Source organism: Bufo gargarizans, chromosome 5 (genome assembly GCF_014858855.1).
Source record: "Bufo gargarizans isolate SCDJY-AF-19 chromosome 5, ASM1485885v1, whole genome shotgun sequence".
Taxonomy (NCBI): domain Eukaryota; kingdom Metazoa; phylum Chordata; class Amphibia; order Anura; family Bufonidae; genus Bufo; species Bufo gargarizans.
The window spans coordinates 74778282-74795133 of NC_058084.1; the positions used below are offsets into that span (position 1 = coordinate 74778282).

Sequence of the window (16852 nt, forward strand, 5' to 3'; positions counted from 1 at the left end):
AGATTCAAGACACCCTGTGCCAGACGCAGCAAAGCAGCCCCAGAACATAACAGAGCCTCCTCCATGTTTCACAGTAGGGACAGTGTTCTTTTCTTGATATGCTTCATTTTTTCGTCTGTGAACATACAGCTGATGTGCCTTGGCAAAAACTTCGATTTTTGTCTCATCTGTCCACAGGACATTCTCCCAGAAGCTTTGTGGCTTGTCAACATGTAGTTTGGCATATTCCAGTCTTGCTTTTTTATGATTCGTTTTCAACAATGGTGTCCTCCTTGGTCGTCTCCCATGTAGTCCACTTTGGCTCAAACAACGACGGATGGTGCGATCTGACACTGATGTTCCTTGAGCATGAAGTTCACCTTGAATCTCTTTAGAAGTCTTTCTAGGCTCTTTTGTTACCATTCGGATTATCCGTCTCTTAGATTTGTCATCAATTTTCCTCCTGCGGCCACGTCCAGGGAGGTTGGCTACAGTCCCATGGATCTTAAACTTATGAATAATATGTGCAACTGTACTCACAGGAACATCTAGTTGCTTGGAGATGGTCTTATAGCCTTTACCTTTAACATGCTTGTCTATAATTTTCTTTCTGATCTCTTGAGACAGCTCTTTCCTTTGCTTCCTCTGGTCCATGTCGAGTGTGGTACACACCATATCACCAAACAACACAGTGATTACCTGGAGCCATATATATAGGCCCAATGGCTGATTACAAGGTTGTAGACACCTGTGATGCTAATTAGTGGACACACCTTGAATTAACATGTCCCTTTGGTCACATTATGTTCTGTGTTTTCTAGGGGTACCATCATTTTTGTCCATGCCTGTTTCATGAGTTTATTTTTTTACATAATTCTGTTGAAGCATGGTTGAAAAACAATGTCTGACTTTCATTGGTTAACATTTATAGAATTTTAATTTATTATTACTTTTGTCAGATTAAAGTTATTTCTGTGACCATTGTGACTTTTTCTTTCATTGACCAAAGGGTACCAACAATTTTGTCCACGTCTGTATAATGTTTGCATCTATTGTGTTAGTGCATTATTTTCCATGATTTTTTATTTTTTTTCCTTATAAATGTTGCCGTGTACATCTGCATATTCAGTTATCATATCATGCAGGATGTTTTGTATCTTTTTTCTATATATATATATATCTATATATATTAAAATATATATATATATATATATTATTATTTTTTTTGGGACAAATGTATTTTCTTGAAGTGACACCTTCAAGTGTAAATGCACTCCTAAGATCGTGGGAGTAGCACTTTTGTGCACTTTTGACCTGCCGATCCCACAGACAGCCTTGATTAGGTGGTACACATAGCTGTGCGTGCGCCTCCTCTCATCGGTTGCTGATGCACATAGAGGCGACTAGGAGCAGCACACTATATGTGCAGGGTCTGCTCTCCTGAATGTAGATGCCCAACTGCATAGGTAAGGGTACTTTCACACTAGCGGCAGGACGGATCCGACAGGCTGTTCACCCTGTCGGATCTGTCCTGCCGCTATTTCGCCGGACTGCCGCTCCATCCCCATTGACTATAATGGGGACTGGGCGGAGCTCCGGCGCAGTACAGCAGTTCGCGGTGAGAGGCTGTCAGACTAAAAAGTCGAACATGCAGTACTTTTAGTCCGGCGGCCTCTCGCCGTGCTGTGCCGGAGCTTCGCCCCCCGTCCCCATTATAGTCCATGGGGACTGAGTGGAAGTCCGGCGGCACAGCGAAATAGCGGCAGGACTGATCCGACAAGGGTGAACAGCCTGTCGGATCCGTCTTGCCGCTAGTGTGAAAGTAGCCTAAGTAGGAACTGCCTGACTGAGACAGAACTGAGACTTCTCGTAGTAGTGCTTCTAATTAATTTAACTACACCTGCATACTACAAGATTGCACATAACTCATTGTATACCTTTTTGGATTGCAGCTATAGCTCGATACTTAAAATGAATCAGTAGCGCTACAAAAAGTGTATGTAGGCTTAGCGTATGGCCACCCCTAGTACCTTCAGAGCAGTGTCAGCTACCTCAGAGACCATTTCAGAATCCTATGCAAACGGTCATTCACTATTGTCTGCCACAAATCTGATCTTTCAGGTTGAATAAGGCTGGGGCTACACCTAATGACCATATCAGGTTTCTGGATGCAGCGTGGGAAGCCAAAATCAGGAGTGGATCATAAACAGAGAGAAAGTATAAAGGAGAAATACTAATTTTCCTCTTTTTTTTTTTATTTTTATTTTTTATAGTTTTGGCTTTCAGAAAAGCATCCCAAAAACTTTATTTTTTATTCTATCTATATAAAGGACGTATGTATGCATGTTCTGCGATCGCTCAAAAACGCAACCATCGATTTCAACAAAACTTGGTATACACATCCCTTGCTACCTGGAAAGCTCTCTAGGATGTACCGTTCCTGAGATATTCCCAAAAAATTACCTGTATTAGCCAATACAAGCCTGCAAGTCTTTTTCTTCATATCCCAACTGCCAAACACGGTCATGTCTCTTATCAGCCAATAGAAGCTCGCAGGCCCTTTGTCTCCACATACACACACAGTTTTACTCCAGGTTTCCATAACAACCCAGCCATTTTTCTTCACTGCTGTAGGTCAGCTTGGGCTAGGGCTACATGACGACATGTGTCGCACGATACATAGGGCACAACTACACTGCTACATGTGTCGCGCAACATTTTGTCTCAACAATTTTTATAATAGTCTATCGTGTTGCACTGCGACTCATGACATACTGCGACGCGACAGTCGTTTTGCAACTGTCATGTCGCAGCATGTCAAATGTCGCAGTGCAACACGATAGACTATTATAAAAATTGCTGAGGCAAAGTGTCGCACGACACATGTCGTCGTGTAGCCCTAAAATTAAAGGGGTGGGCACTGTGGAGGTCACTGCTAAAGAGCCGTTCACTGTGGATGTTACCGTTAAGGGGCGGACACTCTGGAGGTGACTGTTAAGGGGGCAGGGTCCACTATTAAAGGGGCAACTGCTGTGGAGGTCACTGAGGCAGAATGGTACTGTGGAGTCACTATTAAGGGGGCGGGCCCCTGAGGAGGTCACTGTCAAGGGAGTGGGGTGCTGTGAAGGTCACTGTTATGGGGGATACTGTCAATAACTTTTAACGACACTCAAACAATAAATTAAATAGATGAAATATACCCGTGCGAAGCCGGGTCCTTCTGCTAGTGTATATAGATATACAAGACCTCTAGATCCTGTCTTCTATGCATGCTGCCTCTGGACCCTCTGCAAGGGAAAGTTTGTGACATGATTATGGAATCACTGAGTTCCCAAGATACTGCCTGAATGCGGAAGAGACGTCTTCGGAATTTGAGAAACCAATGTTCATGATGAGCCCGACGTTCAACTGTTCTTAGGGACAGAACTAATTATATTTGAGCAAATGTATTACCACACGGCACAGTCATGCTGCGTTGGTGTACTGCGTGGGTGAAATGGCCGCAGCATGCTGTAATTAAACTAATGAAGACTGGACCGATCTGTGGGTCTGTATTGTTTCTGGCTGCATGGCACCTGCAGTACTGCATGGCCACTAACAGTACAATCCCACTACGACTGCGCAGTGTGGTCATACCCTAACTTTAATATAATAGGATCAGGCTGTCAGTGTGACAACCTGATCCTACTAATGGCACTGGGTTTAGGAGCTTGCAGTGCTTAGAAGACACCACTGAAAATGAAACGGGCTCCTGGTACTATGCTAGCACATTAAAGGGGTTGTGCCAAGTTTGTAAGCTATCCTACATCCACAGGATAGGGGATAACTAGATGATTGCTGGGCATCCAAATGGTGGGACCCCCACCAATCCCGAGAACAGGGGTCCCATTCACCCTTTCTGATGGGGCGGCAAGTTGTGCATGTGCACTGCCGATCCATTCATTCCCTACAGATACGCTGGAGATAGCTGAGCACTGTACTCGGCTATCTGCTGCGCTCCCATAGAAAATGAATGGAGCAGCTGGGAAAAAAGGTAAAGCATGTCACAGCAGTACAGTTCTGGCCGATTCCACAGAAGGGAGATGCTCCTGGTTTCTGAGAGAAATGCATCTAGCTGCAGCTGAAGAGAGGAATAATTAGGCTGAAAAAGACATTAGGGAAGACCAAAAAAGATCTATTCCTTGACACTCATTGTACAAAGAAGCAAAACCATTATGCACACTTTAAGAATAAAAAAAAAAATGATTTATTGTTATTTTTAAACTTTCAAACAAAAGAAATATTATTCAACGGTTATAATAATGCATGAATACAAGTACAGTTTAATCCCATCCCCTGGCCTACACGCTATCACATCCTACCAGCTCCCCAGACCTCACACTCCCACCCATAACATTTTCAATAAAGATTATGATGCAGCTCCTAACTCCCACTGTACTCCACCCTTCAACCCACCCTCCACATCTTCAATAAGGGTATGGCACAGCTAATCAGCAATCCCCCATATCTTTTATAATTGGTATGTTCATTTTTTTGACACCCCCTACCACCCCAACATATTCAGCAACTGTAATGGACACTATGTGTTCCGGTTACAGGTGAATGATACAAGGGTGTCCACCCTCTCCTCAATGTCAAGGAATACGATCCTCCCAGATCTCCTCCTCTACAAGGTTTAAGATGATACGAAGAATAGTGAAGCACCCTTGAGAATCTTATCTTTAAAAGGTTTTATTCTACTTACAACAGATCAGTAGACAAAAGGCATAAAATACAAGTAGATCGTCACAATCCTGCCCGACCCGGGTTTCGCTGCCTCGCTTCTTCATTGCCCCTGAAGAAGCGAGGCAGCGAAACCCGGGTCGGGCAGGATTGTGACAATCTACTTGTATTTTATGCCTTTTGTCTACTGATCTGTTGTAAGTAGAATAAAACCTTTTAAAGATAAGATTCTCAAGGGTGCTTCACTATTCTTCGTATCATCTTAAACCTTGTAGAGGAGGAGATCTGGGAGGATCGTATTCCTTGGCATTGAGGAGAGGGTGGACACCCTTGTATCATTCACCTGTAACCGGAACACATAGTGTCCAGCAGCGCGGTTCCAAAACCTATTGATCTGACTTTGCCAGTGTGAAACCTACCGCACTATTTCGGGACCAGCAGCAGCGCAAGTAATTGTCAGTGTTGTGACATAGGACTGACCACTTTGCTATATTTGTATTTTATTAGCAACTGTAATGGCAATGCCCCCTCACCACTTGACTGCCTGCCTACACCACTAAATCTCAAAAAATTATGATCTATTAAAGATAAAGGCTACTATGTGCCCTTAGCTGTATGAAGATGGTACGCCTCCTACCAGTCTAAAGTTTTTAAATAATCTGATGCTTAAAGGGGTTGGACATCTCGCACATTGATGATCTCTGGGATATGACACCAATTTCTCTGGAGCCCCAGCTATCTCTAGAACTAGGGTGCACCACGCAAGCGCTGACACCCTTCATTCACTTCTATGTGAGTGGTGAAAATAGCCAGTTGTTGGCTCAGCTATTTCTGTCAGTTCTGTAGAGGTGAATGGAGAAGTGGCTCTGCTTGCTTGGTGCGCTCTCCATTCACTTCTATGGGTGTTTCAGGAATAGGCTAGCGTGCCCGCTCATTTCACTACTCCCATAGAAGTGAATGGAGAGCATGCCGTACATACGTGCTGCACTCTCCTTCACTGGGGGCCCTCTTCTAGACAACCTAGCAATATGCCACCAATGTGTGAGAACTAATAAAAGCATGGCTGCACAACATTTCACATGCAAACAATAGAACTGAGAAATGGGAATCATTTAAAATTAACGTGGTATTATACCGACCTATAAATGAAAAAATAGAAGCTCTTTGCGCACGTTTTTGATCAAACGTGTGTCTGCCCATCTGCCAGGGGTCAAGGTGGCATCCCCTGATGGGTACCTCTCTTGGGCTTACCTAAGCCTACAATTTCCAGGGCAGTGTAGGAACCAGCTACATTTATACTCTGCTCAGGAGCCCCAGGTAGATGGGCATTGCTCAGTCTAAAAGAGTCCGCTACCCTCAATATATACTACAAGACAATTTAGACTAGCACATTCATGGTTACAGGTGCATATCCATAAAGCAAGAATACAGAGAACTAATAAAAGCATGGCTGCCCAACATTTTACATGCAAACAATAGAGCTGAGAAATGGGGATCATTCTAAATTAAAATGGTATTATACCTACTATAAATGGAAAAAATAGAAGCTCTTTGCGCACATTTTTTATCAAACGTGTGTCCGGGCCAATCTACCAGGCGTCAAGCTGGCTATCCGCAGATGGGTACCCAATGTGTGAGATGGACCAACTAACTTCATAGATATGGAACCAGAGCCAACCTTATTACATAGATATGGAATCAGAACCAAGCTTACCACGTAGAAACGGTATGTGAACTAAGCTTACCGTATAGATCTGGTACCTGGCCGTGGTTTGTCTCTATCGGAACAAATATATCTCCACTACCATTGTAAAAAGAAAAACAAAGCAAAAAATGGTTCCAATAAAAACAGTATGTACCTTTTTAAAAACATGGTATGAAACAACCTGTTACACATCCTTGTACACTTTTACCTATGTGCACACACACTTTTTTTTTTTTATGCTGACAAAGGGGCACAGAGGGCAAAAGAGGAAGGGTGGGCTTCAAAGCTCATGCACTGCAGTACCCTATCAACCAGCGCTGAAAGCTAGGGAGAACAGTGAAAACCCTTCTTAGTAGCATCGGCGCGTACCCCCAGGCCTGTTGCATGTATTCCCTTAGGTGCGTGTACCTCGCCTCGAGAACCTTTGGTCTAGACCAGGGATGGCCAACCTGCGGCTCTCCAGCTGTTGCAAAACTACAACTCCCAGCATGCCCAGACTGCCTACAGCTATCAGCCTACAGCAGGGCATGGTGGGAGTTGTAGTTTTGCAACAGCTGGTGAGCCGCAGGTTGACCACCCCTGGTCTAGACAATCCCTTAAATAGAAATAATTGTATTTGCCTGTTAAAACCAGATAGCGACACACATCCTTTTTTTCTAATTGTATTTTCTAATAGCAGATATTTTAAATTCTATCTCTTCAACATAACTGGGGGCAATCATCTTGCCTGATCTGTTGTTAACAGCATTTAGAGAGATGCTTTACAGCAGCCACTATGTGCCGTAGACACAGTGGGCAGGAGCTGACCAGATGGACTCATATGGGAGTGCTTTCTAGGCATTCTCTGTGGCCCGTGCAGAGGTCAGGAGGGAGTAGATAAGCTTTGACAATCCTCTTTTGTGAGTGGTGGATACTGTTATCTGTAAGTGATGTCAGTTATTGTAATTCTGCCTGTGATGATAATGAGATGACTGCTGAAAGAGATCTCCACAGACCAAAAAGTGGTGCCTATTATTAGGCTTAGTGATCAACTTGGATGCTGCAGGAGTTTAGGATTTGTTAAATACATAAAGTGACATGAAAAATTAAAAATCGCCCACATTTCTTATAAACATTTGATCTAAACAATAGGTCGTTTTCTGGAGACTTATTCCCTTTACATTTAGGGTACCTGTTACATTTTTAAATAAACTGACCTTTTCAAACTGAGTTAAGGAATATTGGGTAAATGGGCATGAAAGAAAACAAATTCCCTTGTTTACCCGTGTTTTATACTCTCCAGATATCACAAAGTCCATGATTGTCACAGAACTGGGATCAGATCGTAACCCTGAAGTTATCAAAACTATTCTTTCTAACATGGAGAGGCTGCTCTGTATTCCAATCCATGGGTAATGATCACTTTGTATATTTATATCCAGAAGACTTTTGATCATACTTTTTGTGATTTGACTTGTTTGTTTAGTGCATGAAGACACTACATTCCAGCATAAAATCTGTGAAACATGGTGGTGGCAGTATCATAGTTTAGGCCGGGATGGATGGATGGAACAATGAATTCTGCATTTTATACCAGCAAATTGTAAAGGGAAATGTCAGGACATCTGTCCGAAAGCTGAATCTCAACCTGGGTCATGCAGCAGGACAGCAACCCTAAGCGCACACATCATTCTACCAAAGAATGGCTGAAGAAGAATAAATAAAGTTATAAGTTTGGAATTGGCGAAGTCAAAGTTTTGATCTTAATCCAGTAGAAATGTTGTTCAAAGCGGTTGTCTAATTTCAGCAAGTGGCATTTATCATGTAGATAAAGTAAATACAAGGCACCTACTAATGTATTGTGATTGTCCATATTGCCTCCTTTGTTGGCTAGACTCATTTTAGCATCACATTATACACTGCTCATTCACATTGTTGCGACCACCCTGCAATCCAGCAACGGTGGTCGTGCTTGCACAATATAGAAGAAGGCGCTGGCCGGGACCATAGGAGCGCACATAAGATGGCTATTTTTACTAAAGTGTGCAAGCACGACCACCCCTGCTGGATTGCAGGGTGGTCGTAACCATGGAAACAAGAAGTGTATAATGTGATGTAAAAATGAGTCTAGCCAGCAAAGGAGGCAATATGGACAATCCCAATACATTAGCAAGTGCCTTGAACTTTCTCTACATGATAAATGCCATTTGCTGAAGCGACACAACACCTTTTAAGGACCTGAAGTGATCAGTTAAGGGGTGGAAACCAATAAAGATGTTGAAGCTGTTTTTGTATGGAGGAATGGGCTAAAATTCTACCAAAAGCCGATGTGCAGGACTAATCAACACTTTCTGGAAATGTTTAGTTGTAGTTGCAGCTCCACATGGTGGTCACAGAGATACTGACGGCAATGGTTCGCACACGTTCCTTTGCTACATGTGTTATTGGATCATTGGAAATTCTGAAGGGTTCACAAACTTTCAGGCACCACTGTATTTCTGCTTCACAAGAGTGGTTGTCACTCTCCAAGCCCATCCATTGGGTTAACACTTGGATGAATATTTTGACGCCACCAACACTCCACCTCCCATGGGAAAATATTTATTATTCAAATGTATTTGTAGTTTGATTTAAATAATATTTATTAATATTGCGCCATGTATGTACCCTCTAGGATCAGGGCAGTGGGCACAGCTGCTGTAAACATGTGCCTGGTGGCTACAGGAGGGGCTGATGCTTATTACGAGATGGGAATCCATTGCTGGGATATGGCAGCTGCATCGGTCATCGTCACAGAGGCTGGAGGGGTTGTCCTGGATGCCACAGGTTAGTCCATGTGTAACCCTTTCTCTGCCAGGGCATTTTGGAGATTTAGGCACCTCAAGTAGCCTGGACAATTTTTCCACTTTTGATATGTACAAATGAATAAAAAAATACTAACCCCCTCCCTCGACCACACACAGACCCATATATTGTCCTAAAGGGCCACTTCCATCAGAAAGAGATGTTTATTTTTATTTTAAAGCTCAATATTTACAGAAAACTGGTTCTTTTTTTATAATTTTCATTTCAGCGGCATTATGCCATTGAAAATTTAAATACTAAATCTGGTCCTTCTCTACCAGTCAACATAAATGATTATAATTCCTAAGTAGATTGGTAGCCTATTGTCAGTTTACTGCTGCTCTGAACAGTAAGGCAATCCCCATTGTAATAGTAGGTGTAGAATTGGGATAACAGTATGACAGCTGTATTGTTCTTTTGATAGGCTAAGATGCCCACAGCAGAACATTGCCCCTTTTCATCACACACCACATTTTGCTGAGAGGTCAGTCTTCAGAGAGATGTCATACGTTACATTATTTTCCAGCATAGAAAGGGCAAACGTGTAAAAGAATAAATTAAATATTGTATCTTTTCCCACAAGACTACCATATTGTTCGGACCTTAAAGAGGACCTTTCATGGGTCCAGACTTTATAACCAAAGTATTAGGGTATGTAGGGCATACAGCAGGGATCTAATAGTGCTTACTATATTTTCTGGGCGCCGCTCCGTTCGCCCTCTGTGGCCCCCCGTTAAATTCCCCCACCCTGTATGCTAATTTTCGCATTGGTGCAATGAGGAGGAGACAGTCTTCCTCCGTGGGCGTCTCCTTCTCCCTGGCTGTAGCGCTGTCCAATTGGAGCGCAGAGCGTCACAGCCAGGGAGAAGGTAATTTTATCTATTTTTTTTTTTTTTTTCTTTTTTTTTTTTTTTCTTCTCCCTCTTGTTCGTCTGATCACTTTTCTGTGCCTAATTAGGACATTTCTTGACACCATGAACCAGACGTTTAAAGGTGTCTGGATCATAGAGGCAAATAAGTTGCAGCACCCCACCACAAACGCCTTAACCATCAAGTTTACATTTTACACTGTCTCTATCCTGTCCAGATCCGATCTGTAGTGTAAAATATGCTTCTCTAGCAATACCCATTAGACTGCAGTAATAGCGATAACGATTATCAGATAAGAATATGTATTATATTTCTGACAGCAAAAAAATACATTTTCACTCAGTTACTGTCACCAGAAATGATCACTTTCGATTATTTTTACAACAAAAAAATCAAAAATTTGTGCAGTGAAAATGGCACTGATAGTATCAACTCTTCCCTCTAAAACAAATAAGTTATAGCTCTTTAAATTATGTAATTTTTTTTTGTGTGTTTTTATTGTGCCATAATCGTACTAACACCAAATTAATGTAAAATTTATGGTGAACTTGTGTTAAGTATAGGGGATAACTATCAGATCGGTGCGGTCCTACCGCTGGGACCCCCACTGATCACAAGAACAGGTGCACCATACCCCATGGAGCCCCCCTGAAATGGACGGAGCAGCTGGTTGGAAAAGCGGCGCTATGCATTTCCAACTAGCCGCTCTGTCCATTTCACTGGGCTCCACAGTGAGCGTGGGGGTCCCAGCGGTAGGAGCCCCACCAATCTCCCCGGAAAAGCCCTTTAGAACCATGTCAAAGGCTTTATACTGTATAAACTTTTGCCCCCTTCTTTTTTCTTTCTTCCACAGGAGGACCATTTGACCTGATGTCCCGTAGGGTCATTGCAGCGAGCAGTAAGGAGATTGGAGAACGCATCTCCAAAGAACTTCAACTCATACCATTGGTGCGGGATGATGACAAGAAGGAGTAAACAGATGTGTTCATTTTAGGTGCACTTGTGTTCATTGACTTTGCACTTTATTTAAAAATAGGCTATTTTAATTTAACACCTTCCTGGCAGTCATTTTTCACCTTTCTGACGACGCCTGTTTTTGCAAATCTGATGTGTCACTTAATGTGGTAATACCGTTCTAATGCTTTTACTTACCAAGCAATACTGAGTTTTTTTCTCATGACACACCGTACTTAATTGATTGATAAAAAAATGGCTGTACAACATTTCACATACAAACAATAGAACTGAGAAATGGGGATCATTCTAAATTAAAGTGGTATTATACCTACTATAAATGGAAAAATGGAAGCTCTTTGCGCACATTTCTGATCAAACTTGTGTCGGGCCCATCTACCAGGCGTCAACGTGGCTTCCGCAGATGGGTACCTGACACTAATATACTGCCCTTTCTTGGACTTACCTAAGCCTACAATATTCAGGGCAGTGTAGGAGCCAGCTACATTTATACTCTGCTCAGGAGCCCCAGGCAGATGGGCGTTTCTTAGCCATTCTTTTTGTAAACCATGTTTGCTTGATGGATATGAACATCGTACTTCATGTCAGTGGTAAACTTCAATATGTTTTACTGTTATAAAAATATATATATATGCAAAATTTACAGAAAATTTTAAAAATGTCACAATTTTTTTTAAAGACGTTAAGTCTTTAAATTTTTCAAGAACATTTCTAAAAGTGATTTCTTAGAGCACTGATTCAATTCTGAAATGACATTGAGGAGGCTTACATAATAGGAACCACCCAAAATTACTCAATTTTTTTAAACGACAACCCTCAAACTAATTTTAGAAACTTTTATTAGGCTCCTTTCACACTAGCGTTCGTCGGTCCGCTCGTGAGCTCCGTTTGAAGGAGCTCACGAGCGGACCCGAACGCAGCCGTCCAGCCCTGATGCAGTCTGAATGGAGCGGATCCGCTCAGACTGCATCAGTCTGGCGGCGTTCAGCCTCCGCTCGCCTCCGCACGGACAGGCGGACAGCTGAACGCTGCTTGCAGCGTTCGGGTGTCCGCCTGGCCGTGCGGATCCGTCCAGACTTACAATGTAAGTCAATGGGGACGGATCCGTTTGAAGATGCCACAATATGGCTCAATCTTCAAGCGGATCCGTCCCCCATTGACTTTACATTGAAAGTCTGGACGGATCCGTCCGAGGCTATTTTCACACTTAGCTTTTATATGTCAATATAATGCAGACGGATCCGTTCTGAACGGAGCCTCCGTCTGCATTATTATGATCGGATCCGTTCAGAACGGATCCGATCGAACGCTAGTGTGAAAGTAGCCTTAAATACTTTACAGGAAATAAAAGGGTTATCCCATGACTAGTGTAAAAAATGAAACTAGAACATCATATAGGATATGACAACCTCTCTAACAAAGCTAGAACCAGTCCTGTACCTCACATGGATCCAGAGATCTCCTCATTCATTGCTCTGCTAAATTTATATCAAGCTGCCGCTCAAGGGTAGTCTCATTTCTGCTGCATCTAAGGGCCCATGCTCCTCCTATCACAGCTCAGGAGGTAGTTGAAAGATTAAACTGAGCATGTGCGGCCTTCTCAGCAAGCAAGACAAAGTAATAAGGAAAAAACAGGAGGTGGCGCCATACAGCTACATTTTATTGAATAAATCAGTAGCTATGTTAAACGCAATTACAAAAGAATTAAGGTCCAGGTTCTGGTTTGAAAACTGAATTTATTGTGGGACAACCCCTTTAAAAAAAAAGTGGAGGTGAAACCCTTTTTTTATTTACAGATTTTCCATTTTATTAAAACGGCATGGATTAACAGCAAGCATTAATATTATGTTGATTCTGCAGTTTACAGAAACACTCCATAGGTGGTCGTAAACTGCTGCATGGGCAGATGGCAGGACTGAGAGGGGAAGGAGCACCATATGTTTTTTTTTTTCCTAGGGCAGGGAAATTTTGCTGGAATGGTTTTTGGGTGCTGTGTCGCATTTGAAGACTCGGGTACCCCTACAGTAGAAACACTCCAAATGTGACCCCACTTTTGAAACTACCCCCTCAAGGAATTTTTTTATGGGTGTAGTGAGTGCTTTGACCCAACAGATGTTTCATGGAATTTTAGTAAAAATAAACAAGTTTCAGTTATTCCAGTAAAATTATTATGTTTTAGTCCTATTTTTTTTTATTTTAACAAGGGATAACAAGAGAAAAAGCACCTAACAAAAGTGTTTACTCCTGAATACGGAAACACCCCAAATGTGGTCGTAAACTGCTGTATGGGCACATGGCAGGGCTCATAAGGGACATTTTTGTGGTGCTCAGGTGTCCATGTTACATTTGCAGAGGCCCCAAGGTACCAATACAGTGTAAAATCCCCAAAAGTTACTCCATTTCAGAAACTAAAACCGTCAAGGAATTTATCTAGGGGTATAGTTATTGACTTGACTCCACAGGGGGTTCATAGAATTTTTTAAGATTGGTACGTGAAAATAAAAATTACCTTGTATTTCAATTATATGTAGTTTTAACTTCAAATGTTTCATTTTCACAAGTGGTAGGAGAACAAGTACCCCAAATTCTGATACATTGTTTTTCATGAGTACAACAATACCCCCTATATGGTTATAAACTGCTGTTTGATTTTTATACAGCACTGGCCCAAAACGGCAGAGTCTGAGAGGTGAAATAAAATAAAAAAAACACCTAGACGTGATGCCATTTTAGAAATCGCACCTCTCATGGAATTTACTAAGGGGTGTAGTGAACATTTTGACCCCACAGATGTTTTGCAAAAAATAATTCACAGCAGATGGTGCAAAGTGAAAACTGCAATTTTTACACACATTTGCCATTTCAGTGCCCAATATGTTGTGCCCAACTTACGGCAGTGGGAAAATCAAGTCCTCTTATTATTATTCTGTGCTTACTGGTTTTAGAAACACCCTACATGTGTCCCTAATCTTTTCAATTTGACATACAACAGGGCTCAGGGGTAAAAAAGCACCACGTGCATTTGAGGCTCATTTTGATGATTTACGCAGTTTGTACTGACAATTGTAGAGGCTCTAGGGTGAAATAATGAATAGAACCCCCAAGAAGTGACCCCATTTTTCTAAACACACCCCTCAAAGTATTAAAGATGAAGTGAGCATTTTGACCCCACAGTTGTTTTTGCAAAAGGCACACCCGATTCAAAGTGAAAATTGTAATTTTTCCATGAATTTGTCAACTCTGCCCAGTATGTTATGCCAATGTGAAAAATAAGCCTTGTTGTTGTTATTATTATGCAGTGTTTTCTAGTTTTGGAAATGTCATAAGTGTGGCCTTATTCATTTGGCTGAATGCATGACTTTCATCAGGAGTATAAGAGCATTATTTGCATTGGAGGCCCAGTGTGGTGATTTACGCAGCTTTTGCTGACAATTTGGTCTGGGGTAAAATAATAAATGAAACCCCCAAGACCCATTTTGGAAACTCCGACCTTCAAGGTATTAAGAGGTGCAGTGAGCATTTTAACACCACAGGTGTTTTTCAGAAATGACTGCATAGCGGACCATGGAAAATCAAAATTTATATTTTTCCACACAGATGGAATTTGAATGCTTAATATGTTGTGCCCACCTGGTGCCACCTGAGACTCACACCACACTTCTTAAGTTCATAGGCTGGTTCCAATGGGTGCATAAATGCCATAAATGTGGACATGAGCTGCTGTATGGGCACACAGCAGGGCACAGAAGGGAAGGAGTGCCAATCTGCTTTTGGAATCTGGAATGGTTTTGGGGCACTACATCACACCTGAGTTACCCATACTGTGAAAATCCCCAATAAATGACCCCATTTTGGAAATTACACCCCTCAAGTTATTTATCAAGGGGCTGAGTCGGCATTTTGACACTCCAGGTATTTGACAGAAATCAAAGGGGTTGACTGGGGTCTTTCTATTGATGACCTATCCTCAGGATAGTATAAATATGTGGCACACAGGATATTCTTTGCAATTTAAAGGTGATTTTATTTAGTAATTTTCACAATTAGAGATTCATGATCCAGTTTATAGGAAATTAAATACTGTGTAACCACTTTCCTTATTAGAGCTGGATGTTTCGACCCATAAGGACCTTCTTCAGCGACTTGGAATTTCTGTGGTCAGAGGTAGTGATATGTCTTGATCCAGACATCCCACTACCTCTTCAGCTACTTGGAATTTCTGTGGTCAGAGGTAGTGATATGTCTTGATCCAGACATCCCACTACCTCTTCAGCTACTTGGAATTTCTGTGGTCAGAAGGTCCTTATGGACCGAAACATCCATCTCTAATATGGAAAGTGGTTACACAGTATTTAATTTCCTATAAACTGGATCATGAATCTCTAATTGTGAAAATTATAAATAAAATCACCTTCAATTTGCAAAGAATATCCTGTGTGCCACATATTTATACTATCCTGAGGATAGGTCATCAATAGAAAAACCCTGGACTACCACTTTAAAGATCAGGGAACCATGCAAAATGACAATTTTGCTTGTTTTCCACAGATATGGTATTTTAGTCCCCAATATCCTGTGCCCAGCTCTGCCATGCTTCTTAAATTGTTAGGCAGGTTCTGCTAAGTATGGAAATAACATAAGTGTGAGTGTAAACTGCTGTTTAGGCATGCCACAGGATTCAAAAGGTAAAGTTTGGCTTTTGCAGTGCATATTTTGAAAGGTTGGTTTACAGGCGCCATGTTTAAGCAGCCCCCAGGGTACCAGTACAGCTGTTTTTTTACATCAATATGTGGCATGCCCAGAGGTCTTTGTATGGGTTCCGGTTGCCATGTTGGCCCTCGGCAACCTGTGACCGCATTGTGGGGAGCTGATGGAGTTAGAAGGGGAGCTGTACTGTGCCCTCTCAATCGGTGCACCATACATTTACAGTGCCATTTATGTGCATGTTTGGAGGGTGTTAAAGAATAATTAGAGTTCCGAATACAGCGCTTTACAGGAGCTTTACCATCTGGACCCATGTCCATCATCTGTGCCTCATCTCCTGTCAGTGTGGTATTGCTAAAGCGCTGGGACTTTGACTATAGTTGAAGAGCTGGGTAGGTGACGGTCAATGCAGTGCCACAAGTTTAAACACCCCCACCCCTGAGTACATAGAAACTGCCCATAAGAAACAGCATAAACTTATATAGTTGTAAAAAGACACAGGTTTATCAAGACCAGCTGAATTTACTTTTTCCACCAAGAAAGAATTATTTAAAATGACGTTACTAGCTCTGCTCTTTACTTCTCATGAGACCCTTCTTTCTCCCAACAACTGTTGCGGGAGGTGCTGTATAGCTGGTGGGAAGAGCTTCGGGAGCATAGCTTTGGCTGGATATGGGCATGGACCAGGTTCTCTACTACAAAATAAAAAAAATACGGCACAAAGTGCCAGAAGTGTTATGTTGGCGTTCCCCATGTAGGCCTTCACTGAGTACATTATATGGAGAGGCAGGATTAATGTACCACTGAAATTTTCCTGCTGTAATAAATCACTCAAAAGGAGGCAGTTCATAGGAAGAAAGATTCAAGAAGCTGAACCCCATACGCCCAGGAACATGGGTCTGATGAAGAAGAGCTGTGACTTCAGAAACGGCTATTGCTTACACCGAGCACAGGATGCCAGACACTGGTATTACCTTGCTGGTGTTGGCGGTCCACTTCAGAGACAGAATCACAGACGTGTGGGTAAAAGCCAGAGAGGCTGCAGCACTAATATCAGTGTTGTGCTTTGCGGGA

At 42.2% G+C, this 16852-nt stretch overlaps 1 protein-coding gene across 1 annotated transcript in view; it reads left to right on the top strand.

The window, feature by feature from the left end:
• The window catches only part of IMPA1 (inositol monophosphatase 1), a 28018-nt gene extending 16294 nt beyond the window's left edge, over positions 1–11724 (top strand). Inside the window, exons 7-9 of the mRNA XM_044293406.1 lie at positions 7689–7797; positions 9060–9211; positions 10953–11724. Of these exons, the coding sequence (XP_044149341.1) occupies positions 7689–7797; positions 9060–9211; positions 10953–11074 (383 nt within the window). The 3' untranslated portion in view covers positions 11075–11724. The remainder of the gene's footprint in view (positions 1–7688; positions 7798–9059; positions 9212–10952) is intronic.
• Positions 11725–16852: the final 5128 nt, after the last annotated feature.